Source organism: Oncorhynchus mykiss, chromosome 18, assembly GCF_013265735.2.
Source record: "Oncorhynchus mykiss isolate Arlee chromosome 18, USDA_OmykA_1.1, whole genome shotgun sequence".
Classification (NCBI taxonomy): Eukaryota; Metazoa; Chordata; class Actinopteri; order Salmoniformes; family Salmonidae; genus Oncorhynchus; species Oncorhynchus mykiss.
Genome location: NC_048582.1, coordinates 16,584,229 through 16,612,187, shown reverse-complemented (window position 1 = coordinate 16,612,187; position 27,959 = coordinate 16,584,229). Strand labels below are relative to the sequence as shown.

The 27,959-nt window shown below is 44.8% G+C and overlaps 1 protein-coding gene across 2 annotated transcripts; it reads left to right on the top strand.

The window, feature by feature from the left end:
- Window positions 1-1,350: 1,350 nt before the first annotated feature.
- LOC110495682 (gamma-tubulin complex component 3 homolog) lies at window positions 1,351-26,405 on the top strand. 2 transcript variants are annotated; one of them, XM_036952042.1, is made up of 21 exons: window positions 1,351-1,634; window positions 4,400-4,507; window positions 4,982-5,049; window positions 5,151-5,225; window positions 7,086-7,306; window positions 7,950-8,104; window positions 8,807-8,919; window positions 11,493-11,687; window positions 11,825-11,951; window positions 12,085-12,251; window positions 15,796-15,906; window positions 16,015-16,123; window positions 16,795-16,984; window positions 17,109-17,244; window positions 17,646-17,714; window positions 18,130-18,265; window positions 18,407-18,495; window positions 18,632-18,763; window positions 19,316-19,456; window positions 24,824-24,940; window positions 25,977-26,405. In XM_036952042.1, exons 1-21 carry the CDS (start codon window positions 1,559-1,561, stop codon window positions 26,136-26,138), a joined length of 2,697 nt encoding a protein of 898 aa, XP_036807937.1. In that variant the 5' UTR covers window positions 1,351-1,558; the 3' UTR covers window positions 26,139-26,405. The 2 variants fall into 2 exon arrangements, with proteins under 2 accessions (XP_036807937.1, XP_036807936.1); XM_036952041.1 differs by having other exon boundaries at window positions 1,353-1,634; window positions 11,819-11,951.
- The last annotated feature ends 1,554 nt before the right edge of the window (window positions 26,406-27,959 follow it).

The window sequence follows — 27,959 nt, the reverse complement described above, 5'->3', positions numbered from 1 at the left end:
TGGGACAAACACCAAATTGAGACTCTGCATGCAGAATTCGGCAAAAAATATCCTCAGTGTACAACATAAAACACCACATAATGCATGCAGAGCAGAATTAGGCCCGATACCCACTAATGATCAAAATCCAGAAAAGAGACATTATTTCTACAACCACCTAAAAGGAAGCGATTCACAAACCTTCCATAACAAAGCCATCACCTACAGAGAGAGGAACCTGGAGAAGAGTCCCCTAAGCAAGCTGGTCCTGGGGCTCTGTTCACAAACACAGACCCCACAGAGCCCCAGCACAGCGACACAATTAGACCCAACCAAATCACAAGAAAACAAAAAGATAATTACTTCACACATTGGAAAGAATTAACAAAAAAACAGAGCAAACTAGAATGCTAGTTTGGCCCTAAACAGAGAGTACACAGTGGCAGAATACCTGACCAATGTGACTGCCCCAAACATAAGGAAAGCTTTGACTATGCACAGACATAGTGAGCATTGCCTTGCTATTGAGAAAGAACGCCTTAGCCTGTCTTCTCTTGAGAGCCAAGTCTGTCTATGTGCACACTGCCCACAAAATGAGGTGGAACCTGAGCTGCACTTCCTAAACTCCTGCCCAATGTATGACCATATTAGAGACACATATTTCCATCAGATTACACAGACCCACAAATAATTTGAAAACAAACCCAATTTTGATAAACACCCATTTCTACTGGGTGAAATACCACAGTGTGCCATCACAGAAGCAATAATTGTGACCTGTTACCACAAGAAAGGGGCAATCAGTGAAGAACAAACACCATTGTAAATTACAATACATATTTATGTTTATTTTTTTTCCCCTTTTGTGCATTAACTATTTGCACATCGTTACAACACTGTATATTGACATACTATATAACATTTGAAATGTCTTTATTCATTTGGAACTTTTGTGAGTGTAATGTTTATTGTTCATTTGCATTGTTCATTTCACTTTTATTTATTATCTACTTCACTTGCTTTGGCAATGTTAACATATGCTTTCCATGCCAATAAAGCCCTTGAATTGAAATTGAATTGAGAGCGAGAGACAGAGAGACAGAGACAGAGAGTTGTCCACTACGTGGGTCATGAAATACTTGCCTTGTACCCCAAGTCTGGGAACTGTCCACACTCCTGGTTCTGAAATGCAAAATAACTGTCTTTCGATACGGCTGTCTTTCATTGCAATTAATTCCAATTAAAAAAAATAATAACATTGAAAATGTATTTCAAAATTAACAGTCAACTAGCTATCTACTTAGCTTACAATTTGACCACCATAAGCATGGGGCGAAGGCTAGGAACAACTGAGATGGGAACCTTTAGCGCCATTGCCTTGTTTTGGAGGGTAATATTTTCTTTTATTTTTCCCATCTCTTCTTGCTAGCAACGCCTCCAGTCAGGACGGTTTCGGCGGGTTCCGTTAAAATGGCTGTTACTGAGAGTGAAAACCCAAAGCAAGAACAATCGTAGTGGGTACAACTGCATCCAGTAGTATCGCTGGTGTCTGATAAGGAAAACTAAAGACTGCAACGCAATGGCTGCCCTAGATCAAAAATCCCCCAACGTCCTCCTCCAAAGTCTCTGCTGCAGGATCACTGGGAAGAGCGAAGGTAGCTATGATGCTAGCTTGTTAGATTGCCCAGGCGCGGTTATGTGCAGCTAGCCTGGTCTGTTGCTAGCTAGCTAGCTAACATTTAACAGTGATGCTGATATAACAGTTGTATACCAGCGTTCAGCTCGCCATCTAGCTACAGTAGCCAACTACGTTTTTAGTTAAGTCAAGTTTGTGTGACAGCCAATGCTAGCTAGTAACTGTACACCTAGCCAGCCAAGTCAGAGATGGTAGGCTATGTATGGACCCCAGCTAGCCATCTAACTAACGTTAGCTCGACCCTTATTTGTATTTAGGTGATGGCTACATCCAAGGCTTTAACTAGCTAACTACCAAAAGTGTGTCATAACTACATATAGGTAGCTGCAGATACGGTTGACAACAGTCCAACCACGCCTTGTTCAAGTAAGTTAGCTAGTTAGGGATAGCTAGCTTGGTTTGCCAGGCTGCCAGAAAGTTTGCCTAATAAATCTGACTGATACCAATTCTTGGTATACAGTCTGAAACAAAGCACTGCACAATCGTGGACATTTTCCTTACAAGCCAGAATGTTGAATACAATTACGTTTGAACTTACTATACCGGTTGTCCGTGCAGCTAGTCTTTCAGCTGCTCGAAATATGAGACAAAATATTCACCCGAAAGTATTGTTTACCCGACTTTTTAGAGCGCAGGTACTGAAGTTTAATTTTCTATCACCTGGCACATGCTCAAAACCATGTTAACACCTGTTAGTATGCATGGACTTACCGTCTTGTCACGTGCCTTTGATCATGAGCAAACACATCTTGATTGCCACACACACAGAACCGCGTTTTGAAGTCATTTTAATAATACTTTCCTGTGGATATTTTGTCTCAAGTACCAACACCATAGAATCGTCAGAGTAAGTATGTGTATATATATATATATATACACACACTGCTCAAAAAAAATTAAGGGAACACTAAAATAACACATTCTAGATCTGAATGAATGAAATATTCTTATTAAATACTTTTTTCTTTACATAGTTGAATGTGCTGACAACAAAATTATCAATGGAAATCAAATTAATCAACCCATGGAGGTCTGGATTTGGAGTCACACTCAAAATTAAAGTGGAAAACCACACTACAGGCTGATCCAACTTTGATGTAATGTCCTTAAAACAAGTCAAAATGAGGCTCCGTAGTGTGTGTGGCCTCCACGTGCCTGTATGACCTCCCTACAACGTCTGGGCATGCTCCTGATGAGGTGGCGGATGGTCTCCTGAGGGATCTCCTCCCAGACCTGGACTAAAGCATCCGCCAACTCCTGGACAGTCTGTGGTGCAACGTGGCGTTGGTGGATGGAGCGAGACATGATGTCCCAGATGTGCTCAATTGGATTCAGGTCTGGGGAACGGGCGGGCCAGTCCATAGCATCAATGCCTTCCTCTTGCAGGAACTGCTGACACACTCCAGCCACATGAGGTCTAGCATTGTCTTGCATTAGGAGGAACCCAGGGCCAACCGCATCAGCATATGGTCTCACAAGGTGTCTGAGGATCTCATCTCGGTACCTAATGGCAGTCAGGCTACCTCTGGCGAGCACATGGAGGGCTGTGCGACCCTCCCAAAGAAATGCCACCCCACACCATGACTGACCCACCGCCAAACCGGTCATGCTGGAGGATGTTGCAGGCAGCAGAAAGTTCTCCACGGCATCTCCAGACTCTGTCACGTCTGTCACATGTGCTCAGTGTGAACCTACTTTCATCTGTGAAGAGCACAGGGCGCCAGCAGCGAATTTGCCAATCTTGGTGTTTTCTGGCAAATGCCAAACGCCTGCACGGTGTTGAGCTGTAAGCACAACCCCCACCTGTGGACGTCGGGCCCTCATACCACCCTCATGGAGTCTGTTTCTGACCATTTGAGCAGACACATGCACATTTGTGGTCTGCTGGAGGTAATTTTGCAGGGCTCTGGCAGTGCTCCTCCTGCTCCTCCTTGTACAAAGGCGGAGGTAGCGGTCCTGCTGCTGGGTTGTTGCCCTCCTACGGCCTCCTCCACGTCTCCTGATGTATTGGCCTGTCTCCTGGTAGCGCCTCCATGCTCTGGACACTACGCTGACACACAGCAAACCTTCTTGCCACAGCTCGCATTGATGTGCCATCCTGGATGAGCTGCACTACCTGAGCCACTTGTGTGGGTTGTAGACTCCGTCTCATGCTACCACTAGAGTGAAAGCACCGCCAGCATTCAAAAGTGACCAAAACATCAGCCAGGAAGCATAGGAACTGAGAAGTGGTCTGGTCACCACCTGCAGAACCACTCCTTTATTGGGGGTGTCTTGCTAATTGCCTATAATTTCCACCTGTTGTCTATTCCATTTGCACAACAGCATGTGAACTTTATTGTCAATCAGTGTTGCTTCCTAAGTGGACAGTTTGATTTCACAGAAGTGTGATTGACTTGGAGTTACATTGTGTTTAAGTGTTCCCTTTATTTTTTTGAGTAGGATATATTTATATTTGAAACATTGGTGATAGACAAGGGACATTTTGGGTATTTTTCTATGTAAATGTGGTGGTATTGCCTGCACAATTGAAGGCATGTTTCTCCACGTTTTGTGACTACCAGAAAGTGTAAGATTGGGCGCTAGCTACAGATTTAGGGGAAACGTTCTGCATCTGTAAGATTTGAACCAGTCTGAAAGATTCATTCACCAGTAGTGACACGGTTTAGGAAAAGCCGATATTCCATGCTCAATACTTCAACTCAACCCTATTTCACATTTCAGCTGAAGTAGCCCACCAGTTCCAGTATGCTGTGAGAGTCGTCGGGAGTAACTATGCTCCCACCATTGAGAGGGATGAGTTCCTAGTGTCAGAGAAGATCAAAAAAGAACGTGAGTGACCTATGACCTATTATTAGAGACAGTAATGGGAGTGACCTAAACTGGACAGGTTTGCTGAGTGAATCCTCTTTGAGGGTCCATCTCGACAGTCGAAAGTGGCATCTGCACATCACTGGTTTGCGCTTTTTCTGTTTCCTTTGCAAACATGCATCCTTTGTTAATGTGGTCTTTTGTCGTTGTTTTCCAGTAGAGCTTTTCTGTCTCGTGTTAAAGGTACATTTGACAATAAAGAAATGTGGTTGTTAAGTCTCCATAATAGTAAATCTCAATACATTTTGTTTGTAGTCGGAGTAATGCCACTACTGACCATCTTATCGATCGCTAAGCATAGTAAAGTTTAAAAAAGCACTTACCCTTTTTCGGAGTGGAGTTGAGCCCCTTTTAATCAACTTGTGTTTTTGGAATTGGTCTATGTCTGTTTATTTAGTGGTCTGATTCTGTTTGTCTTGTCCTTTGGTTCTCCAGTGCTGAAGCAGAGGAGAGAGGGTGACGCTGCCCTGTTCTCTGAGCTCCACAGAAAGCTGCAGACTCAGGTCAGTCTTCTGTTCCAAATACCCTGGTGCATATGCATACTTGTATTGGCTTTGAAAGGAGAACCAATTGAGAATCTGTGTGTTTTGCTTTCCGTTAACAGGGGGTGCTGAAACACAGGTGGTCCGTCTTATACCTGCTGCTCAGTCTATGTGAGGACCCCAGGAAACCGTCCAGGGTGGGTATACTTGTCATTACACCATAGTGCTCGCTCTCTCTCTCACTCACACACACACACACACACACTAACCATAGCTATATATACAGTACCAGTCAACAGTTTGGATACAGCTACTAATTCCAGGGTTTTTGTTTATTTTTACTATTTTCTACATTGTAGAATAATAGTGAAGACATCAGAACTATGAAATAACCCACATGGCATCATGTAGTATCCAAAAAACTGTTGAACAAATCAAAATATATTTTAGATTTTAGATTCTGCAAAGTAGCCATGCTTGTATTGGCTTTGTACTCTTGGCATTCTCTCAACCAGCTTCACCTGGAATGCTTTTTCAACAGTTTTGTTGGAGTTCCCACATATGCTGAGCACTTGTTGGCTGCTTTTCCTTCAATTTGCGGTCCAACTCATCCAAAACCATCTCAATTGGGTAGAGATCGAGTGATTGTGGAGGCCAGGTCATCTGATGCAGCACTGCATCACTCTCCTTCTTGGTCAAATATCCCTTACACAGCGTGGTGGTGTGTTGGGTCATTGTCCTGTTGAAAAACAAATGATAGTCCCACTAAGTGCAAACCAGATGGGATGGCATATCACTGCAGAAGGCTGTGGTAGCCATGCTGGTTAAGTGTGCCTTCAATTCTAAATAAATCACTGACAGTGTCACCAGCAAAGCACCCCCACACCATCACACCACCTCCTCCATGCTTCACGGTGGGAGCCACACATTCGGAGATCATCCGTTCACCTACTCTCACATAGAAATGGTGGTTGTAACCAAAAATCTCAAATTTGGACTCATCAGACCAAAGGACAGATTTCCATCGGTCTAATGTCCATTGCTTGTGTTTCTTGGCCCAAGCAAGTCTCTTCTTATTATTGGTCTCCGTTAATAGTGGCTTTTTTGCAGCAATTCGACCATGAAAGCCTGATTCATGCAGTCTTCTCTAAACAGTTGATGTTGAGATGTGTCTGTTACTTGACATCTGTGAAGCATATATTTGGGCTGCAATTTCTGAGGCTGGTAACTCTCTAATGAACTTATCCTCTGCAGCAGAGGTAACTCAGGGTCTTCCATTCCTGTGGCGGTCCTCATGAGAGCCAGTTTCATCATAGCGCTTGATGGTTTTTGAGACTGCACTTGAAGTAACTTTCAAAGTTCTTGAAATTTTCCTTATTGACTGACCTTCATGTCTTAAAGTAATGATGGACTGTCGTTTCTCTTTGTTTATTTGAACTGTTCTTGCCATAATATGGACTTGGTCTTTTACCAAATAGTGCTATTTTCTGTATACCACCCCTACCTTGTCACAACACAACTGATTGTCTCATATGCATTAAGAAGGAAAGAAATTCCACAAATGATCTTTTAACAAGGCACAGCTGTTGATTGAAATGCATTCCAGGTGACTACCTCATGAAGCTGGTTGAGAGATGCCAAGAGTTTGCAAAGCTGTCATCAAGGCAAAGGGTGGCTACTTTGAAGAATCTCAAATATAAAATATATTTGGATTTATTTTTTTTATTTTTTTTTTTGGGGGGGGGGGGGTACTGCATGATTCCATATGTGTTTTTTCATAGTTTTGATGTCTTCACTATTGTTCTGCAATGTTGGAAATAGTAGAAATAAAGATAAACCTTTGTGTCCAAACTTTTGACTGGTACTGTAGATACAGAAAATGAAAGCATTATTATCCTCCAGACTGCATCATCACAAACAGTAATTCCATCGCGGCCATGTTAGTTCTGTAAAACTCCATTAATAGCAGAAATAGCTATTCTAGTAAATGTTCTATATTATTCCACATTTGATTATTTAATTGATACATCATTGATTTGATAGCGTGTCATTCCCAGGTTGGCAGCTATGGGGCACTGTTTGCCCAGGCCCTCCCACGGGACGCCCACTCCACCCCGTTCTACTGCACTCGGCCCGGGAGCCTGCCCCTCAGCTACCCCGAGCGCTTGGGGCCCGGGGGCTCCCAGATCTCCACCAGCATGGGCACCAGTGGCATCAGCAGCCTGGGGGTGTACTCCCTCAACGGGCCCACACCCACCCCTCAGCCCCTGCTGGCTGGGTAAGACCAATTGATGGAACCCTGTTTGTCCGGTCAGCACCCAGGACTCCATAGTCAGTCGTACATGACTCTAGTCTAGACTTTCTTCAGTCTTGTTCCTGTGGACTCGCAGGGAGTGCATGCGTTTGTTGTAGCTCAGCACCGCACCTGCATAACCAATGCACCTTCAGAATATGAAGGGGTCTTAAATTAGTAGGACATGTTTAAAAATGTATTTTTCTTTGTAGCCATTTGTTGTAGCAGGGTATTTCCATTCCGTTGTGAGCATCAATTATGCATGTCCTTCTCCACAACCCCACAAGCACTTGTGTATAATTAGTCTGGCTATACTCGTCTAGTGCCAGGGTAAGTATCTGATTAGTGGGTGGTTGAGTGGATCATCATCAACACTATAAAAGTCATTTGGAGCTGAGGCATCGCTACAGTGGTGTGACTCTAAAGCCATTCTCTGCTGTCGAAAGGCAAGAGTCCCTCATTAACAGGCTATTAGTGGTAATGGTCCTACAAGACAGTTTGCATTAGGAGAACCAACATGTATAGGGGAAGAGTTATGCATGTCGAGGGGGAGAAAACATGTCTATAGTTACACAGATGTAAACATACAAAATGGTCCATTAAACATTTCTATGTTTGCTCTCTCCAGACACCCACCCCAGACAGCAGGGCAGCAGCTGGGCTCTCGGCTGGCGTGGGCCCTCCCCAACACCTCCGCCCTAGCACCTACCTCACGGGCCCCGCTCGGCCCCCCACCCCTGTCCACCCGGGCCCCCAGGCCACGCCATGACGGGGACCTCACTGGTTAGTTGGGGGTGGGGACTGACATTGTTGGGATGTATAAGCCTACGTTTTGTGTATGGAACTACATGGCGTAGTTGGGACATGCGTCGCGGTTGGAGGACATTTTGTAACGTAGGCAGAAGTTGGGTAGGGGGCCTGTAATGGTAAAAGACACTCTGCACAGTGGCTCTGCAAACTGAATACTCAATATTAAACAGAAAGAGATTAGGTCTGAGGGAAATGTACCAAGTCTGCAATGAAATGTTCCTGTTCTGCAGTAAGAATCGCCTCATTTCATAAACCGTTTAGTTGCTCTCCCGGTATTTAATTTGTCTTAGTGCTCCACTGACAGGGTTGAGGGCTGACATAAATAGATATACAGAGAGATACATCACCTACTCATTCCAGGGTTTTTCTTTGTGTACTATTTTCTACATTGTAGAATAACAGTGAAGACGTCCAAACTATGAAATTACACACATGGAATCATGTAGTAATGTAGTTGTTCAACACTTTTTTGCTTACTACATGATTCCATGTGTTAATTCATAGTTTGGACGTCTTCACTGTTATTCTACGATGTAGAAAATATTAGAAATAAAGAAAAACAATTGAATGATGAGGTGTCCAAACTTTTGACTGGTACTGTAACTTTTATGGCTTTCGTTAATGTTGTCCTACTTTTTGTTGTTTTTCTGAATCCCTCGTTCTTCTTCTCTCCAGCGGAGGTTGGTGAGGCTGCACTGGTCAGAGACATCCTGTATGTCTTCCAGGGGATCGACGGCAAGTTCATTAAGATGAGCAACACAGACAACTGCTACAAGATCGACTCCAAGGTGACGTGAACATTCGGTCATACGTGAACAATGTCCAAGCCAAGGTGTCTTTGGTATTTCAGTTTGTGCACCTTGTTCCTGAAATATTTCCCTGACGAACCGGTGCGGTGCGCCTGACACCTACTACCTTACCCCGTTCAAAGGCACTTCAGTGTTTTGTCTCGCCCATCCACCCTCTGTATGGCACACACACACAATCCATGTCCCAATGCTTAAAAATCCTTCTTTAAACTGTCTCCTCCCCTTCATCTACACGGATTGAAGTGGATTTAACAAGTGATGGAAAGAGCAGGTATTCCTAATGTTTTGTAAACTGCGTATATGTTAGTTAGTCAACGTGTTGTGTTTACACACACCATGGTAGGTAGGCTAGACGTTAAGAGCGTTGGGCCAGAAACCGAAAGTCTCTGGTTTGAATCCCCAAGCTGACTAGGTGAAAAATCTGTCTGTGCCCTTGAGCAAGGCACATAACCCTAATTGCTCCTGTAAGTCTCTCTGGATAAGAGCGTCTTGCTAAATGACTAAATTGTTTAATGTTGACAGCGCCGTACTTCCATCCATACTAGCTAGACCAGTTATTGACAGATTACCCTGTTTCATCGCTAGCTGACTCCCTGACATCATGGCTGATGTAGAACCGACCGACAGCGTTTTTCAGATTCAGCTGTAGTGCTGCTGACATCATGGCTGTTGTAGAACCGACCGACAGCGTTTTTCAGATTCAGCTGTAGTGCTGCTGACATCATGGCTGATGTAGAACCGACCGACAGCGTTTTTCAGATTCAGCTGTAGTGCTGCTGACATCATGGCTGTTGTAGAACCGACCGACAGCGTTTTTCAGATTCAGCTGTAGTGCTGCTGACATCAAGGCTGTTGTAGAACCGACCGACAGCGTTTTTCAGATTCAGCTGTAGTGCTGCTGACATCATGGCTGTTGTAGAACCGGCCGACAGCGTTTTTCAGATTCAGCTGTAGTGCTGCTGACATCAAGGCTGTTGTAGAACCGACCGACAGCGTTTTTCAGATTCAGCTGTAGTGCTGCTGACATCATGGCTGTTGTAGAACCGACCGACAGCGTTTTTCAGATTCAGCTGTAGTGCTGCTGACATCAAGGCTGTTGTAGAACCGGCCAACAGCGTTTTTCAGATTCAGCTGTAGTGCTGCTGACATCATGGCTGTTGTAGAACCGACCGACAGCGTTTTTCAGATTCAGCTGTAGTGCTGCTGACATCATGGCTGTTGTAGAACCGACCGACAGCGTTTTTCAGATTCAGCTGTAGTGCTGCTGACATCATGGCTGTTGTAGAACCGACCGACAGCGTTTTTCAGATTCAGCTGTAGTGCTGCTGACATCAAGGCTGTTGTAGAACCGGCCGACCGACAGCGTTTTTCAGATTCAGCTGTAGTGCTGCTGACATCAAGGCTGTTGTAGAACCGGCCGACCGACAGCGTTTTTCAGATTCAGCTGTAGTGCTGCTGACATCAAGGCTGTTGTAGAACCGGCCGACCGACAGCGTTTTTCAGATTCAGCTGTAGTGCTGCTGACATCAAGGCTGTTGTAGAACCGACCGACAGCGTTTTTCAGATTCAGCTGTAGTGCTGGTGACATCAAGGCTGATGATCTGTTTCTAAAAAGGGTAAAAGCTTGACAGATCAATAGTTGGCTCTTTGGTTAGGAGCCACATCGATGGTGTACCTCTATCATCCATCAAGGATTCATTACAACTTTCCTCCCTTCTAATATTCCTACAAATTACAGTCGACCTGTTTCAGCTATACATCTTCTCAGCGTTCTAAATAGCCTGCTGTCACTGCGCTGGCCTCGGATCACTGTATCGGACGAGAACACGGGAGCCAAATCTAGCCGTCAAGGGTGTTTCCCGAGGTCTTTTTGAAGTCATCAGTTACGCTATAAGCCCTATTCAATTTAACACGGTTTCCGGAATAATTAGAACAGAATACAGAAATGGAACATTATTAGAGACAATCATGTTTTATTATTCTGTCTAAAGTAGAGACGGTGAGTATCAACACCTCGTCCTCATAAGACGACTCCGTCAGCAGAGAGAGACTGCAGACCTCTTTGGCTCCAGGCTTCTTGGCGAATGTCTTCAATCTGTGAAACAAGGGCCACTCTGACTACCATTTAAAAAAAGTTACATGAATTCTGAACAAACGGGTGTGAAAGGGATGAATCTTGAATTCTAATGGTCCCCCTACTGGCAAAGGGCTCTGTAATAATACAGCTGATGTGTTCCTATTCATGATTCTGGGCTAAAGAGCAGAGCTGCTGTTCCTTTGTTGTTGCTGTAGTCATGGCGGGTTGTGGCGTACTTGTGTGTGAGTGACTGAATGGTAACCTGGCAGCAGGAGAGGCCCGTTTTCCGATTGTGAGTTTCTCGTGTCTGTGGGGAGCCATACAGGACAGATGGTACACACGGGGATAATTAACTACCAACCTGGCAACCCCTTCACATATTAAATGGGTTACTTTGACAGATATTCACAGTATTCCCTGTATTTTGTGCCTGCGTGTGCATTCTCCTGTTGTAACTTCTCCAGTGTGTCCCTAGGTGGTGCTCTGTAAGTCTCTGAGGGACACCAGTAGCCGATTGGCTGAGCTGGGCTGGCTCCACAACAAGATCAGGAAGTACACTGACTCGCGCAGTCTGGACCGAGCCTTTGGCCTGGTGGGACAGAGCTTCTGTGCCTCCCTGCATCAGGAACTGAAGGAGTACTACAGACTTCTGGCAGTGCTGCACTCACAGGTAAGACACACACCTTTCTCTACCTCTCAAAACACTGTACTGCCTTATTCAAGTGAATTAACTTTTGTTCTTAGCCCTTCAAGAGGAAAAGCCCATGTAGGCTACAGGATATGTTAATGTGTGTTTGACAGTTGCAGGTGGAGGATGACCAGGGAGTGAACCTGGGAGTGGAGAGCAGTCTGACCCTCAGACGTCTCCTAGTCTGGACCTACGACCCGAAAGTCCGCCTCAAAACCCTGGCTGCCCTCGTTGACTTCTGCCAAGGTAGAGTTGTGTCTGTGGCGCCTGCTGATTGGTACCATCAAAGAATCTGTTTAAATAACGTGTGTGGTTCAAATGTTTTGTGTGTGTGTGTGTGTGTGTGTGTGTGTGTGTGTGTGTGTGTGTGTGTGTGTAGGGAGGAAGGGGGGGGAACTGGCGTCAGCGGTCCATGCCTATGGGAAGACAGGGGACCCTCAGATGAGAGCTCTGGTGCAGCACATCCTCAGCCTGGTGTCACATCCCATCCTCAACTTCCTCTACCGCTGGATCTACGACGGAGAGCTGGAGGACACTTACCATGAGGTGACGCACACACACACACCATATATTTAATGTACACACTATATATATATATATACATACATACATACATACATACATACATACATACATACATACATACATACATACATACATACATACATACATACATACATACATACATACATGCATGCACACATACATGCATACATACATACATTTGAAGTCGAAAGTTTACATACACTTAGGTTGGAGTCATTAAAACTCATTTTTCAACCACTCCACAAATTTCTTGTTAACAAACTATAGTTTTGGCAAGTCGGTTAGGACATCTACTTTGTTCATGACACAAGTAATATTTCCAACAATTGTTTATAGACAGATTATTTCACTTATAATTCACTGCATCACAGTTCCAGTGGGTCAGAAGTTTACATACACTAAGTTGACTGTGCCTTTAAACAGCTTGGAAAATGTCAAGGCTTTAGATGCTTCTGATAGGCTAATTGACATAATTTGAGTCAATTGGAGGTGTACGTGTGGATGTATTTCAAGGCCTACCTTCAACCTCAGTGCCTCTTTGCTTGACATCATGGGAAAATCAAAAGAAATCAGCCAAGACCTCAGAAAAAAATTGTAGACCTCCACAAGTCTGGTTCATCCTTGGGAGCAATTTCCAAACGCCTGAAGGTACCACATTCATCTGTACAAACAATAGTACGCAACTGTAAACACCATGGGACAACGCAGCCGTCATACCGCTCAGGAAGGAGACGTGTTCTGTCTCCTAGAGATGAACGCACTTTGGTGCGAAAAGTTCAAATCAATCCCAGAACAACAGCAAAGGACCTTGTGAAGATGCTGGAGGAAACAGGTAAAAAAGTATATATATCCACAGTAAAACAAGTCCTATGTCAACATAACCTGAAAGGCTGCTCAGTAAGGAAGAAGCCACTGCTCCAAAGCCGCCATAAAAAAGCCAGACTACGGTTTGCAACTGCACATGGGGACAGAGATTGTACTTTTTGGAGAAATGTCCTCTGGTCTGTTGAAACAAAAATGGGACTGTTATTCCATAATGACCATCATTATGTTTGGAGGAAAAAGGGGGAGGCTTGCAAGCCGAAGAACACCATCCCAACCGTGAAGCACGGGGATGGCTGCATCACGTTGTGGGGGTGCTTTGCTGCAGGAGGGACTGGTGCACTTCACGAAATAGATGGCATCATGAGGGAGGAAAATGATGTGGATATATTGAAGCAACATTGCAAGGCATCAGTCAAGAAGTTAAAGCTTGGTCGCAAATGGGTCTTCCAAATGGACAATGACCCCAAGCATACTTCCAAAGTTGTGGCAAAACGGCTTAAGGACAACAAAGTCAAGGTATTGGAGTGGCCATCACAAAGCTCTGACCTCAATCCTATAGACAATTTGTGGGCAGAACTGAAAAGGCGCGTGCTTGCAAGGAGGCCTACAAACCTGACTCAGTTACACCAGCTCTGTCAGGGGGAATGGGCCAAAATTCACCCAACTTATTGTGAGAAGCTTGTGGAAGGCTACCCGAAACGTTTGACCCAAGTTAAATAATTTAAAGGCAATGCTACCAATTACATACACTCAATTAGTATACTTCTGACCCACTGGGAATGTGATGAAAGAAATAAAAGCTGAAATAAATAATTATCTCTACTATTATTCTGACATTTCACATTCTCAAAAAAAAGTGGTGATCCTAACTGACCTAAGACTGGGAATTTTCACTAGGATTAAATGTCAGGAATTGTTAACTGAGTTTAAATGTATTTCCGACTTCAACTGTGTGTGTGTGTGTGTGTGTGTGTGTACATATACACACATTTTTTTTTGTCCATGACAATAACATCAAATTGATCATAAATACAGTGTAGACATTGTTAATATTGAAAATGACTATTGTAGCTGGAAACAGCAGATTTTTAATGGAATATCTACATTGGCGTACAGAGGCCCATTATCAGCAACTATCACTCCTGTGTTCCAATGGTATGTTGTGTTAGATAATCCAAGTTTATCATTTTAAAGGCTAATTGATCATTAGAAAACCATTTTGCAATTATGTTAGCACAGCTGAAAACTGTTGTTCTGATTAAAGAAGCAATAAAACTGGCCTTCTTTAGTCTAGTTGAGTATATGGAGCATCAACATTTGTGGGTTCGATTTACAGGCTACATTTTGTAGCCAGTCTCAACGTCAACAGTGAAAAGGCGACTCCGGGATGCTGGCCTTCTAGGCAGAGTTGCAAAGAAAAAGCCATATCTCAGACTGGCCAATCATTTTTTTTATTAAGATTGGCAAAAGAACACAGACACTGGACAGAGGAACTCTGCCTAGAAGGCCAGCATCCCGGAGTCGCCTCCTCACTGTTGACGTTGAGACTGGTGTTTTGCGGGTACTATTTACTGGAGCTGCCAGTTGAGGACTTTGAATGCGTCTGTTTCTCAAACTAGGGTGGCCTTGATGACCGCTTTTACATTTATTTTTACTGCTCTAATTACGTTGGTAACCAGTTTATAATAGCAATAAGGCACAGCTAAGGGGCTGTGTCCAGGCACGCCGCGATGTGTTGTGCATCAGAACAGCCCGTCATATACCACACCCCATTGTGCCTTATTGCTTAAATATAATGCACACACACTTCCTTTAGTTTGTCAAGGTCAGAGTCCGGACGGTAGTAGCTGAGCTCAGGCTGAAGTGGACTCCGACAGACAGGTTAATCTCTGAGCTGAGATGGAGGGAAAGGGGGTCGGGGGAGGGGTACGGCGGCCTTCCAAATGAGGATGGATGAGAGAACGGTAATGGGGAACTGAGTGATGGCCCTCTCTTCTCTCTCTCCTATCTCTGTCCTTGCTCTCCATCCATCTCCCTGTCTCCACAACTACAGGACATTAGAAGACCGTGAATCTAGTCCTAATGCACCTGCTGCTGAATCGCCCTCTCAGACTCTGTCTACCTGAGACTAAGTGCTGATTGGGCAAGCACAGAGCACAGGAGAGTTGTAGCGGCTTTCAAGACCGACTGCCGAGCTATTCTCAGAAGGGAATGTTACAAAGGGCACACTGGTTTTAAGCCCCCTGTATTGACCCTCCCCGTAGCAGGGCTAAGTGATAGTTATGGAGCTGTTCCTTCCCAGCAGAGGGGAATGAGGGTATGGCTCTGAAGCTTACAGGCACCTCTGTCAGCCCAGGGGGCGGCTGGGAGGTGGCGTTAGACTGTAAACACTCATTATGACAAGAAGAGCGGAAATTAAAATCTAACTTTATATATATACTTTTTGTTTACTAAAAGGCTTTTCAATCCCCCTTGTTGTACCCCCTAGGAGAGAAGTCTTCACCTTGTAACACTGATGTCTACTTATCAGCATCTATTTTGGTTTTCAAGTTGAACCACTGGCTCAGTGACGATCATGACTGAGAGATGGAACCACCATTCACTTTCTTTCCATTACTGTAATAAGTATCCATTGTTGTAGTAATCTCCTGTGTTGTTCGGATATCGTTGAGTCCTGTCTTTTAAGGTGTGATTGTGATGGGGATTCCTCTCCCTGCAGTTCTTTGTGGCGTCTGACCCCACGGTGAAGACAGACAGACTGTGGCACGACAAGTACTCACTGAGGAAGTCCATGATACCCACCTTCATCACCATGGACCAGGCCCGCAAGGTAGACACACACACAAACACCAATTATCTCATCCTCAACGTAGAAAATACCAACTTTGCATTCACATGTCACTTTTGCTCGTTCTCTCTTTCTCTTCTGTCTCTGTAGGTTCTGCTCATTGGAAAGTCCATTAACTTCCTGCATCAGGTGTGCCATGACAGAACCTCACCAGGGAAAATCACCCCGGCCTCCAAGTCTACAGACTCCCCCAAAGATGGTACGCTCTCTGACCTCTCTCCCCCACCCCAACACACTGTGAAAGGGGCCTGTCAGTGGCTAGCTCAATACAACACAGGCATTTGGTGTTTGGTACACATTTGTACATAATATACCTCCAGAGAGTGTGTATTGAGCAGGCAGTGTCTTTCGACAGAGTAGAGAAGCCTTGGTCTTGCCATAGTAGTGTTTGTAGCTAGTGAGAGCAGAGCCACATTGATCTGTTTGGCATCAGAACTGGTTGTACTGTTATGGTACTTACTGTCGTATCGACTGGATTTAGTCTCGCTCCTCTCTCCGTCGCTGATCAATGGTTTTACAGTTCCTTCCTTAGCCTCGTCCTTGAGGGGAATGACTGCATACTGACTGCCGTTGGAAGGGGAGGGGTTGGGTTGTATTTTTACCCTGTCTGTCCCAAATGCCACCCTATTCCCTTTTATAGTACACTACTTCTGACCATAACCTTAAGGGTTAAAGGTAGTGCATTATGAAGCCCCCGGTCAAAAGTAGTGCATTATGAAGCGAATAGGGTGCTATTTGGGATGCAGACTCTATCTTGAATTATAGATACAGAGTTCAGAAAACGGTCTGAGAGATGAGTTTAATATGCATCATGTAGTGCCAACTCCAGTACCCACATAATGACCACAGATAATAACTCTCTCTCTGTAGCTGCAGAGCTGTTATCAGACCTGGAGGGGGCGTTCCAGGGGAAGATAGATGCAGCCTACTTTGAAACTAGCAAGTACCTGCTGAATGTGCTCAACCAGAACTATCTGCTGCTGGAGCACCTGCAGGCCATGAGACGATACCTGCTGCTGGGCCAGGGAGACTTCATACGCCACCTCATGGACCTGCTAAAGTTCGTATACACACACACACACACACACACCACACACACACACCACACACCACACACCACACACACCACACACACACACCATCCTATATGTCATATTTATTGACCTTAGTGTTTGTTCCTTCAGACCAGAGCTGGCCCGCCCAGCCACCACTCTGTACCAACACAACCTGACAGGCATCCTGGAGACAGCCGTGAGGGCCACCAACGCCCAGTATGACAACGCTGAGATCCTCAAGAGACTGGACGTACGCCTGCTGGAGGTAGGCTGCAGCTCATACCATTACTACTGTCATGGGCTACAGCTCATACCATTACTGCTGTTATGGGCTACAGCTCATACCATTACTGCTGTCATGGGCTACAGCTCATACCATTACTGCTGTCATGGGCTACAGCTCGTACCATTACTGCTGTCATAGGGTTTATCTCAGTGGGCTAACATGGTATTGAGTCAGGGGTTTGAAACACAACCTGGTAACCCGTGGCTCAAGACTGTTAGCCCTCTGAGCTGAAGCCTAGATGGTTGATGTCTGGATGCTGGATGTACACGTGTCACTACCTATTAGATTTCAAACTGTCAACTTTTCAAACTGTCAACTGGCACCATGTTATCCCTCTGAACTAAAGCCTGGTCATCAACCCATCTGTGCTCCTTCTGAAGGTGTCTCCCGGGGATACGGGCTGGGATGTCTTCAGTTTAGACTACCACGTAGAGGGTCCTATCGCCACGGTAACCACAATACTTTACATACATACACATACCATCCTATCTGGTGTTGCCTTGTCTCTCTCCACACACACACACACCCTCACAAACAATCCAATAAGCTTCTCCTCTTCTCTCTTCATTCATCCATAAAAGCCCACCTGGAGCATCTGAACGTTGTTTCTTTCTGTTCTGTTATACATGTTCATTCACAGGCCACCAGTCAACCATGTTAGATGAAGTCAAGTGCTGGCTGGTTTTGTGTTGTTCTGTGATGTGGTGAGAGAACATGTGTAAATGCTGTGCTACCCTGTGACAGGTGTTCACGCAGTCTCTCTCTCTTCACTCTGTCTCCTTTGTCTTTCTCTCTGTCTAATTTGGTGTCTCCTTTGTCTCTCTTCTTGCTTTCTGTTTCTCTCACTGGTTCTGGCTGTGGCAGGTGTTCACACGGGAGTGCATGAGCCACTACCTGCGGGTGTTCAACTTCCTGTGGCGAGCCAAGCGTATGGAGTACATCCTCACCGACATCTGGAAGGGACAGATGTGCAACGCCAAGCTGCTTAAGAGCATGCCAGGTGAGGACACACACACACACACACACACACATACACATACACACAACCATGCAGTTCCCTCTCACCTCCAGCAGAGGGAGTCTTGTACCAAAGAGCTGTAGATAAGGCAGCCAGGGTAACATGTTAGATGTTGTGTTACAGAGCTGTCTGGCGTGCTGCACCAGTGCCACATCCTGGCCAATGAGATGGTCCACTTCATCCACCAGATGCAGTACTACATCACCTTCGAGGTCAGGGGTCGTACTTTTCATTCATTTATCTAGAGACCACTGAGTTCACCTAGCCTCTTCCTCTCACACGCTCCCTCCTCCCCTGTCTGTCTGGGTCTCTGGCTGTCTGGGTCTCTGTGTGTATGTATGTATACAGGTGCTAGAGTGTTGTTGGGATGAGTTGTGGAACAAGGTAGAAAAGGCCCAGGATCTAGACCACATCATCGCTGCCCACGAAAGATTCTTAGACTCTGTCATCTCCCGCTGCCTACTGGACACCAACAGCAGGGTGAGACGCACACGTATGCTCATACACTCTAACAGACACTTACTGACGTCCACTTCTCTTTGACCTGCCCTGTTGGCGCTTAAAGGGATACTTCGGGATGTTGCCAATGAGGCCCTTTATCTATTTTCCCCAGAGTCAGATGAACTTGTGGATAAACTTTCATGTTTTTGTGTCCAGTATGAAGGAAGTTGAAGGTAGTTTTGTGACCCAATGCTAGTCTCACTAGTCTTACCGCAATGACTGGAAGTCTATGGATATCTACTAGCATGCTAGCTGATACCCATAGACTTAGTCATTGTGCTAACGCTAGTTAGCAATTGCGCTAGCGGTAGTTAGCAACTTCCTTCAAAGTGCATGCAGAGACTTAACAAATGGTATCAGCAAGTTCATCTGCCTCTGGGGAAGTAGATAAAGGGCCTCATTGCCAAAATCTCTAAGTATCCCTTTAAGAATTTCCCTGTACCCAGCTATTACATCTGCGACCCTGTACATGTGACTAATAAACTCTAATGTCATCTCAAATGTTTTTCTCTCCCGCTATCCTCTCTTCAGTCCTTGTTGAACCAGCTGAGGGCGATCTTTGACCAGATCATAGAGTTCCAGAGTGCCCAGGACTCTCTGTACCGCTCTGCCCTGGAGGAACTCACCCTGCGGCTGCAGTACGAGGAGCGGAAGAAGCAGAGGGATTCTGAGGTAGAAGGATCGGGGCTTGAAGTGGACTGAAATGGGTGCCAGCACTTAGGGCTGTTACGGTGACCGTATTACCGCCACACTGGCGGTCACGAGTCATGAAGGCAGTCAAATGCCACATGACTGTTTAGTCAGGGTAATTAGGCTTCTCCAAGCTCTGATGCTGCTGTTCTTCAGTAGCCTACCAAACTTGCTAACTGCCTAGTACTCAGCACTCTATTGTCCCTCTAATCACTCTGAAATGAATGCAAATGTATTCGAAAATCTAATCAAACACTTCATGAGAGTAACATTTCTATAGGCTATGCAATTGCGTGAGAAAACAGAGTGATGGCTTCTATTAAAAAGAGGAGGATCCCATCAGCTTTCTATTGGCTAGGCCTACTATATTTTATTTTTTAAGCTTTCCTAATATTAAACACATAGCTTATATTTACAACAAGAGTATAGCCTGCCTGGCTGGCATGAAAATAAACGCGTCCTCCATTTTTGCTATTTAATTGCCTAGATGTATTTTTATCCCTCTGCCCCAGTTTCTAGACAGGTGCATGATAATGGTCCATTCTAAATTAAAACAGATTTCACATATATATTATTTAGTACTATGGGGGATAGTAGATTGACATAGGCTAGTGGTTTTGCAGTTCATTAGGCCTACTCATCTTTTTGGCTGACGAAAAGTAAATGTGCACAGTTCTTCCAATATCTTCAATATGCACCTCGGAATTAGATAAAGACGGGTGCATTGCGTCCCCGATGTGTCTGTCTTCACTTGTAACCTGTGAGAAAGACTAGATCACGTGACGGGGCGCCATGTGAGTTGGAGGAGCTTTTTTTTAGGGGCATTACGGCCACAAAAGGGGATGCCGCTAGGTAATTCGAGTCATTATCAAGTGCTTGTCAAATTGTGAATGAGAGACTGATGAAGTGTGTACAGCCTGCACAAAAACAAAGCAGAGCTCATGCCTTTCAAGCAACTTTTTTCTTATCATCATTAGTCACATCATGCAGCCTTAGAATATATAAAAAAAATCAATACATACAGCCCAACATTTGTATCACAACTAAAGGTACATAAATAACTCTAAATTAAGGAGTACCTGTTTCTTTGTTAACTGCTCAACACAGAATAGCCGCATGTGGGCGCTCCCTCAAATCGTTTGGAGAAGGTATCCTTAATATTTTATTCAGCTTTGTTCAATTGTATTCTTCATACTATAAAATAATGCCACGGAATTCTAAGCAAATCTTGTCTGCAAAATGAGTGTAGCCCACAGCCATTTGGCATAGCCAGATCAGGACCTATCATAAGGACAACTCAGAATATGCTATTCTGTTCTTCTGAAATAGACTACATTTTCTTCATATCATGTTTCTTTAGACCTGACTAAAATAATGTATTTATTGTGAAAGTGTGGGCTGTATTACATGTATTTATTGTGAAGGTGTGGGCTGTATTACATGGATTTATTGTGAAGGTGTGGGCTGTATTACATGGATTTATTGTGAAGGTGTGGGCTGTATTACATGGATTTATTGTGAAAGTGTGGGCTGTATTACATGAATTTATTAGACTTTTTGAAATGTAGACATTCCAAAGGTCTGCATCAGTGTGGAAGCCAGGGGATGCTGAATGTGGTCTGTTACTGTGAGACTGGCAGTTATTTGCTTGACAATCACCGGCTGACGAAGTTTCGTGACTGCCACAGCCTTACCTGCACTGTTTATATTTAGGTTCTGGTACTCTGCACTATTTTTAAGCCAATATTCTATAAGAGGTGCCGGTACTCAAGCAGTAGAACATTTGAGGTGTACCGGTGTGTACTGGCCCAATTCAACTACTTATAATGATGATAACTTTTAGTTATAGAGCGTAATTGGAGGAACATGTAGTCTTCAGAGTCCCATGTCCTGTTTGTTCTAAGTCGTCTGGAACCCAGCCAGGGGCCAACTCAAGTTCCCCCCTTAATGGCCATTGGCCATGCTGGTGGTGTTGTCATTCTATTGATTTAACAGGTCCTGAGCATCAGAGCATTAAACTCTTAAGTGTTAGAAAAACAAACACAGCCTCTGCGTTTGCCAAGTTTCTCTTTTAATAGCTTGTAAATAAGACTGAGGTCCAAGGGAAGAGGGTTTGGGGTGACAGAAGCTGTTGGTCAGTGATGGGGGGGGATTGGATTTTATATTAACTTTAAATATTGGCCGTTGAGTGTGTTTACATGAATGAGAAGTATGTGAGTAGAGAAGACATTGAAGGTCATGTCTCTATGGGGAGAATGCTGGGGTCATAGAGTGGGAATCTGTAACAGTTTAGTATGGGTGTTAGTTACTCAGTTACTGAAGTGAAGACATGGTACTGGTTACGCTTTCAAATCAAATTGTATTAATCACATGCGCCTAATAGAATAGGTGTACGTACACCTTACAGTGAAATGCCCTAACCAACAATGCAGTTAAAAAAAATACAGATAACAATAAGAAATAAAAGTAACAAGTAATTAAAGAGCAGCAGTAAAATAACAATAACGAGACTATATACAAGGTGGTGCCAGTACAGAGTCAATGTGCGGGGGCACCGGTTAGTTGAGGTAATATGTACATGTACAGTGCCTTGCGAAAGTATTCGGCCCCCTTGAACTTTGCGACCTTTCGCCACATTTCAGGCTTCAAACATAAAGATATAAAACTGTATTTTTTTGTGAAGAATCAACAACAAGTGGGACACAATCATGAAGTGGAACGACATTTATTGGATATTTCAAACTTTTTTAACAAATCAAAAACTGAAAAATTGGGCGTGCAAAATTATTCAGTCCCCTTAAGTTAATACTTTGTAGCGCCACCTTTTGCTGCGATTACAGCTGTAAGTCGCTTGGGGTATGTCTTATCAGTTTTGCACATCGAGAGACTGACATTTTTTCCCATTCCTCCTTGCAAAACAGCTCGAGCTCAGTGAGGTTGGATGGAGAGCATTTGTGAACAGCAGTTTTCAGTTCTTTCCACAGATTCTCGATTGGATTCAGGTCTGGACTTTGACTTGGCCATTCTAACACCTGGATATGTTTATTTTTGAACCATTCCATTGTAGATTTTGCGTTATGTTTTGGATCATTGTCTTGTTGGAAGACAAATCTCCTTCCCAGTCTCAGGTCTTTTGCAGACTTCTTCCAGAATGGTCCTGTATTTGGCTCCATCCATCTTCCCATCAATTTTAACCATCTTCCCTGTCCCTGCTGAATAAAAGCAGGCCCAAACCATGATGCTGCCACCACCATGTTTGACAGTGGGGATGGTGTGTTCAGCTGTGTCCAGAGCACCTTCTACCACATGTTTGGTGTGTCTCCCAGGTGGCTTGTGGCAAACTTTAAACAACACTTTTTATGGATATCTTTAAGAAATGGCTTTCTTCTTGCCACTCTTCCATAAAGGCCAGATTTGTGCAATATACGACTGATTGTTGTCCTATGTACAGAGTCTCCCACCTCAGCTGTAGATCTCTGCAGTTCATCCAGAGTGATCATGGGCCTCTTGGCTGCATCTCTGATCAGTCTTCTCCTTGTATGAGCTGAAAGTTTAGAGGGACGGCCAGGTCTTGGTAGATTTGCAGTGGTCTGATACTCCTTCCATTTCAATATTATCGCTTGCACAGTGCTCCTTGGGATGTTTAAAGCTTGGGAAATCTTTTTGTATCCAAATCCGGCTTTAAACTTCTTCACAACAGTATCTCGGACCTGCCTGGTGTGTTCCTTGTTCTTCATGATGCTCTCTGCGCTTTTAACGGACCTCTGAGACTATCACAGTGCAGGTGCATTTATACGGAGACTTGATTACACACAGGTGGATTGTATTTATCATCATTAGTCATTTAGGTCAACATTGGATCATTCAGAGATCCTCACTGAACTTCTGGAGAGAGTTTGCTGCACTGAAAGTAAAGGGGCTGAATAATTTTGCACGCCCAATTTTTCAGTTTTTGATTTGTTAAAAAAGTTTGAAATATCCAATAAATGTCGTTCCACTTCATGATTGTGTCCCACTTGTTGTTGATTCTTCACAAAAAAAATACAGTTTTATATCTTTATGTTTGAAGCCTGAAATGTGGCAAAAGGTTGCAAAGTTCAAGGGGGCCGAATACTTTCGCAAGGCACTGTAACTACAGAGAGTAGCAGCGGTGTAAAAGAGGGGGGCAATGAAAATAGTCTGGGTAGACATTTGATTAGGTGTTCAGGAGTCTTATGGCTTGGGGGTAGTAACTGTTTAGAAGCCTCTTGGACCTAGACTTGGCACTCCGGTACTGCTTGCCGTGCGGTAGCAGAGAGAACAGTCTATGACGCGGGTGGCTGGACAGTTTTTAGGGCCTTCCTCCAACACCGGCTGGTATAGAGGACCTGGATGTCAGGAAGCTTGGCCCCAGTGATGTACTGGGCCGCACGCACTACCCTCTGTAGTGCCTCGCAGTCGGATGGCCGAGCAGTTGCCATACCAGGCAGTGATGCAACCAGGATGCTCTCGATGGTGTAGCTGTAGAACCCTTTGAGGATCTGAGGACTCACGCCAAATCTTTTCAGTCTCCTGATGGGGAAAAAGTTTTGTCGTGCCCTCTTCACGACTGTCTTGGTGTGCTTGGACTATGTTAGTTTGTTGGTGATGTGGACACCAAGGAACTTGAAGCTCTCAACTTGCTCCACTACAGCCCCGTCGAAGAGAATGGGGGCGTGCTCGGTCCTCCTTTTCCTGTGGTCCACAATCGTCTCCTTTGTCTTGATATGTTGAGGGAGAGGTTGTTGTCCTGGCACCACACGGCCAGGTCTCAGCCAACAGGGAGGAGGTCAGTCTCGTCGTTGTTGGTGATCAGACCTACCACTGTTGTGTCATCGGTAAACTTGATGATGGTGTTGGAGTCGTGCCTGGCCGTGCAGTCATGAGTGAACAGGGAGTACAGGAGGAGACTGAGCACGCACCCCTGAGGGGCCCCTGTGTTAAGGATCAGTGTGGCGGATGTGTTGTTACCTAGCCTTACCACCTGGGGGTAGCCCGTCAGGAAGTCCAGGATCCAGTTGCAGAGGGTTGGTGCTTAGTCCCAGGGTCCTTAGCTTATTGATGAACTTTGATGGCACTATAGTGTTGAACGCTGAGCTGTAGTCAATGAATAGCATTGTAACATAGGTGTTCCTTTTGTCCATGTGGGAAAGGGCAGTGTGGACTGAAATAGAGATTGCATCGTCTGTGGATCTGTTGGGGTGGTATTTAAATTGGAGTGGGTCTAGGGTTTCTGGTACCACACTTTGATACCACCCTGATGCTACAGCATCAAAGTTCCGTCTGAAACTTGACACCTCTAATGTTGCCTGTCTGTGTGTGTGTTTTCAGGGTGAGTGGGGCGTGACTGCTGAAAAGGAGGCAGAGGAGAACAGGAGGATCCAAGAGTTCCAGGAGACCATACCAAAAATGCGCTCTCAGCTACGGATACTAACACACTTCTACCAGGTATGGGTCTTACTCTCTTCTCACTACCCCAGTGGCTTTCACTAGGACAGTCTGGTTGTCTGTGGTAGTGTTCAGTGGATAGGACAGTCTGGTTGTCTGTGGTAGTGTTCAGTGGATAGGACCATCTGGTTGTCTGTGGTAGTGTTCAGTGGATAGGACTGTCTGGTTGTCTGTGGTAGTGTTCAGTGGATAGGACCGTCTGGTTGTCTGTGGTAGTGTTCAGTGGATAGGACCGTCTGGTTGTCTGTGGTAGTGTTCAGTGGATAGGACCGTCTGGTTGTCTGTGGTAGTGTTCAGTGGATAGGACAGTCTGGTTGTCTGTGGTAGTGTTCAGTGGATAGGACCGTCTGGTTGTCTGTGGTAGTGTTCAGTGGATAGGACCGTCTGGTTGTCTGTGGTAGTGTTCAGTGGATAGGACCGTCTGGTTGTCTGTGGTAGTGTTCAGTGGATAGGACCGTCTGGTTGTCTGTGGTAGTGTTCAGTGGATAGGACAGTCTTGTTGTCTGTGGTAGTGTTCAGTGGATAGGACCGTCTGGTTGTCTGTGGTAGTGTTCAGTGGATAGGACCGTCTGGTTGTCTGTGGTAGTGTTCAGTGGATAGGACCGTATGGTTGTCTGTGGTAGTGTTCAGTGGATAGGACAGTCTGGTGGTCTGTGGTAGTGTTCAGTGAATAGGACAGTCTGGTTGTCTGTGGTAGTGTTCAGTGGATAGGACCGTCTGGTTGTCTGTGGTAGTGTTCAGTGGATAGGACCGTCTGGTTGTCTGTGGTAGTGTTCAGTGGATAGGACCGTCTGGTTGTCTGTGGTAGTGTTCAGTGGATAGGACTGTCTGGTTGTCTGTGGTAGTGTTCAGTGGATAGGACAGTCTGGTTGTCTGTGGTAGTGTTCAGTGGATAGGACAGTCTTGTTGTCTGTGGTAGTGTTCAGTGGATAGGACCGTCTGGTTGTCTGTGGTAGTGTTCAGTGGATAGGACAGTCTGGTTGTCTGTGGTAGTGTTCAGTGGATAATATCTGTGGTTGGTTGTGCTCCTTCTCAGGGCATAGTGCAGCAGTTCCTGGTGCTGATAATGACTAGTCCAGATGAGAGCCTGCGCTTCCTCAGCTTCAGACTGGACTTCAACGAGCACTACCGGGCAAGAGATCCCCGTCTGAGGGCCTCGCTGGGGACCACCAGGGGCCGACGGCCCTCCAACATCTGACCTGACGCACACCACCATGTCACAACATGGGGACAGAGAGCCACACAGAATCTGCCTTGATAGTATTTATATATGACATGAAGATGACATCAAATTAGGGCTAGATGGAATCTGTTGTGATGATATCACAATAGAACCAGACAGAACATTGACATCACAAAAGAGCCATAGAGCCAATAGAGCCAGGTGGAGATGATGCCGCATTCAAAACAACTAGGAACTCTGAAATCTCTGACTTCAGTGTGTTCAAAACAACTGGGAACTCTGAAATCTCTGACTTCAGTGTGTTCAAAACAACTGGGAACTCTGAAATCTCTGACTTCAGTGTGTTCAAAACAACTGGGAACTCTGAAATCTCTGACTTCAGTGTGTTCAAAACAACTGGGAACTCTGTAAAAAAAAAACAATCTCCAACTTGGAAAACCCGTTTTGAACGGTCATCCAACTCGGAATTCCAAGTCGGGAACTCGGGGCCTCTTTCCAGAGCTCTGACTTTCCGACCTGATGACGTCATGATTTGACCTAGTTTTTTTCTGAATTCCCAGTTGTCTTGAACGCACAATAAGAGGATGATGTAGTGGTGACTTCACAGATTCCATTTGGCCCTGCATTTTAACACCTCAAGACAAATAGGGCTAACTGGGATTCATTTCACTATGACATAAACAAACAGAACATTTTGAAACCCTGCCTCCTCCCCAATGTCATTGGCAAATTACTCACACAAACAAACACACACGCTCAATACACCATACACACATCCACGTTTCCCACTCTTTCACAGTCCCCTCTTGGGAGGTGTGGTTTTAGAAGCCTGTCATTTTAGTAGTCTGCCTCCAGCCTCCAGCTGTGTTCACCCTCACCTCTTTGAGGTGTCTGATAGGCTACCATCACCGTGTGAATTTCATATTGTACATTTGATAATGAACAGAATGTCTTGATTTGATTGGTTTGTTTTGATGTTCTGTGAATATTTTGTTTAGGTTTTCTTACTGACGTTTGTTTATTTTTCATACCAGTGTCTTAAAGTCTGCGGTGTGTTTTTTATAACTGTTAATAAACACTTATAGCTGTTTAACAACGGTATTATGGAACCAACACAGCAGGCTCCCACCCACCTCTCTAAAGAGATTCAAGAACAATGCCCACAGCCCCTAAGGCTAAAAGACGGACAGACGTTAGGATTTTATTGGTGTTTTGTATTATTTAACTGGGTTTCTCTTGATTCTCCTTGCAGACTATGGCCTCTGTTCTGCATGTCAAACTGTCATGTTGAACCAGCTCAATTCCTTAATTGTACAAGACAGATTTGTCAAACGTGTTGCACCCAACTTATGCCACTTTTCTCTCTGACCACTCAGACAACCCTGGGGAAATACTTTTGTCATACGACATTGTCATACGACATTAAACCTTGAAGAAGCTACAAGTGGAATGGTGACATAACTAGCCATTCAAAACCCCCCTATGATGGAGTATACTGTAGTATTCGGGTGTATCTCAATAGTCAGAGGTGGCTTCCTCATCTCCCTTCCCTTTTCACTGATCCGAAAGCGATATGGAAGATGCTTACCAGGACTTGCTTTCATTCACCTGTCAGCAGAGCAGATGAAGGAAAGGAGGCAATGAAGCTATTGGTTGCGTCCTAAATGGCACCATACATAATAGGGTGCCATTAGAGATGCACCCAGAATTAGAGAGGCACCCTTTAGTGTTTTAACCTCTCCCAGCAGGCTCCCCTGTCTTTCTTTCCAATCACAAGTTCTCATCAGGGCGTGCCAAGAGAAGATGCTACTGCAAGACCTCTGTCTGTAAATCCTG

What these genes read in the sequence shown, in the direction of transcription:
- LOC110495682 (XM_036952041.1), top strand. Translation starts at nt 1,559, where the DNA reads ATGGCTGCCCTAGATCAAAAATCCCCCAACGTCCTCCTCCAAAGTCTC. An exon ending in TGGCAGTGCTGCACTCACAG is followed by an intron (nt 11,688 to 11,818) that starts GTAAGACACACA and finishes TGTGTTTGACAG; the next exon opens with TTGCAGGTGGAGGATGACCA. An exon ending in CACCTCATGGACCTGCTAAA is followed by an intron (nt 16,985 to 17,108) that starts GTTCGTATACAC and finishes TTGTTCCTTCAG; the next exon opens with ACCAGAGCTGGCCCGCCCAG.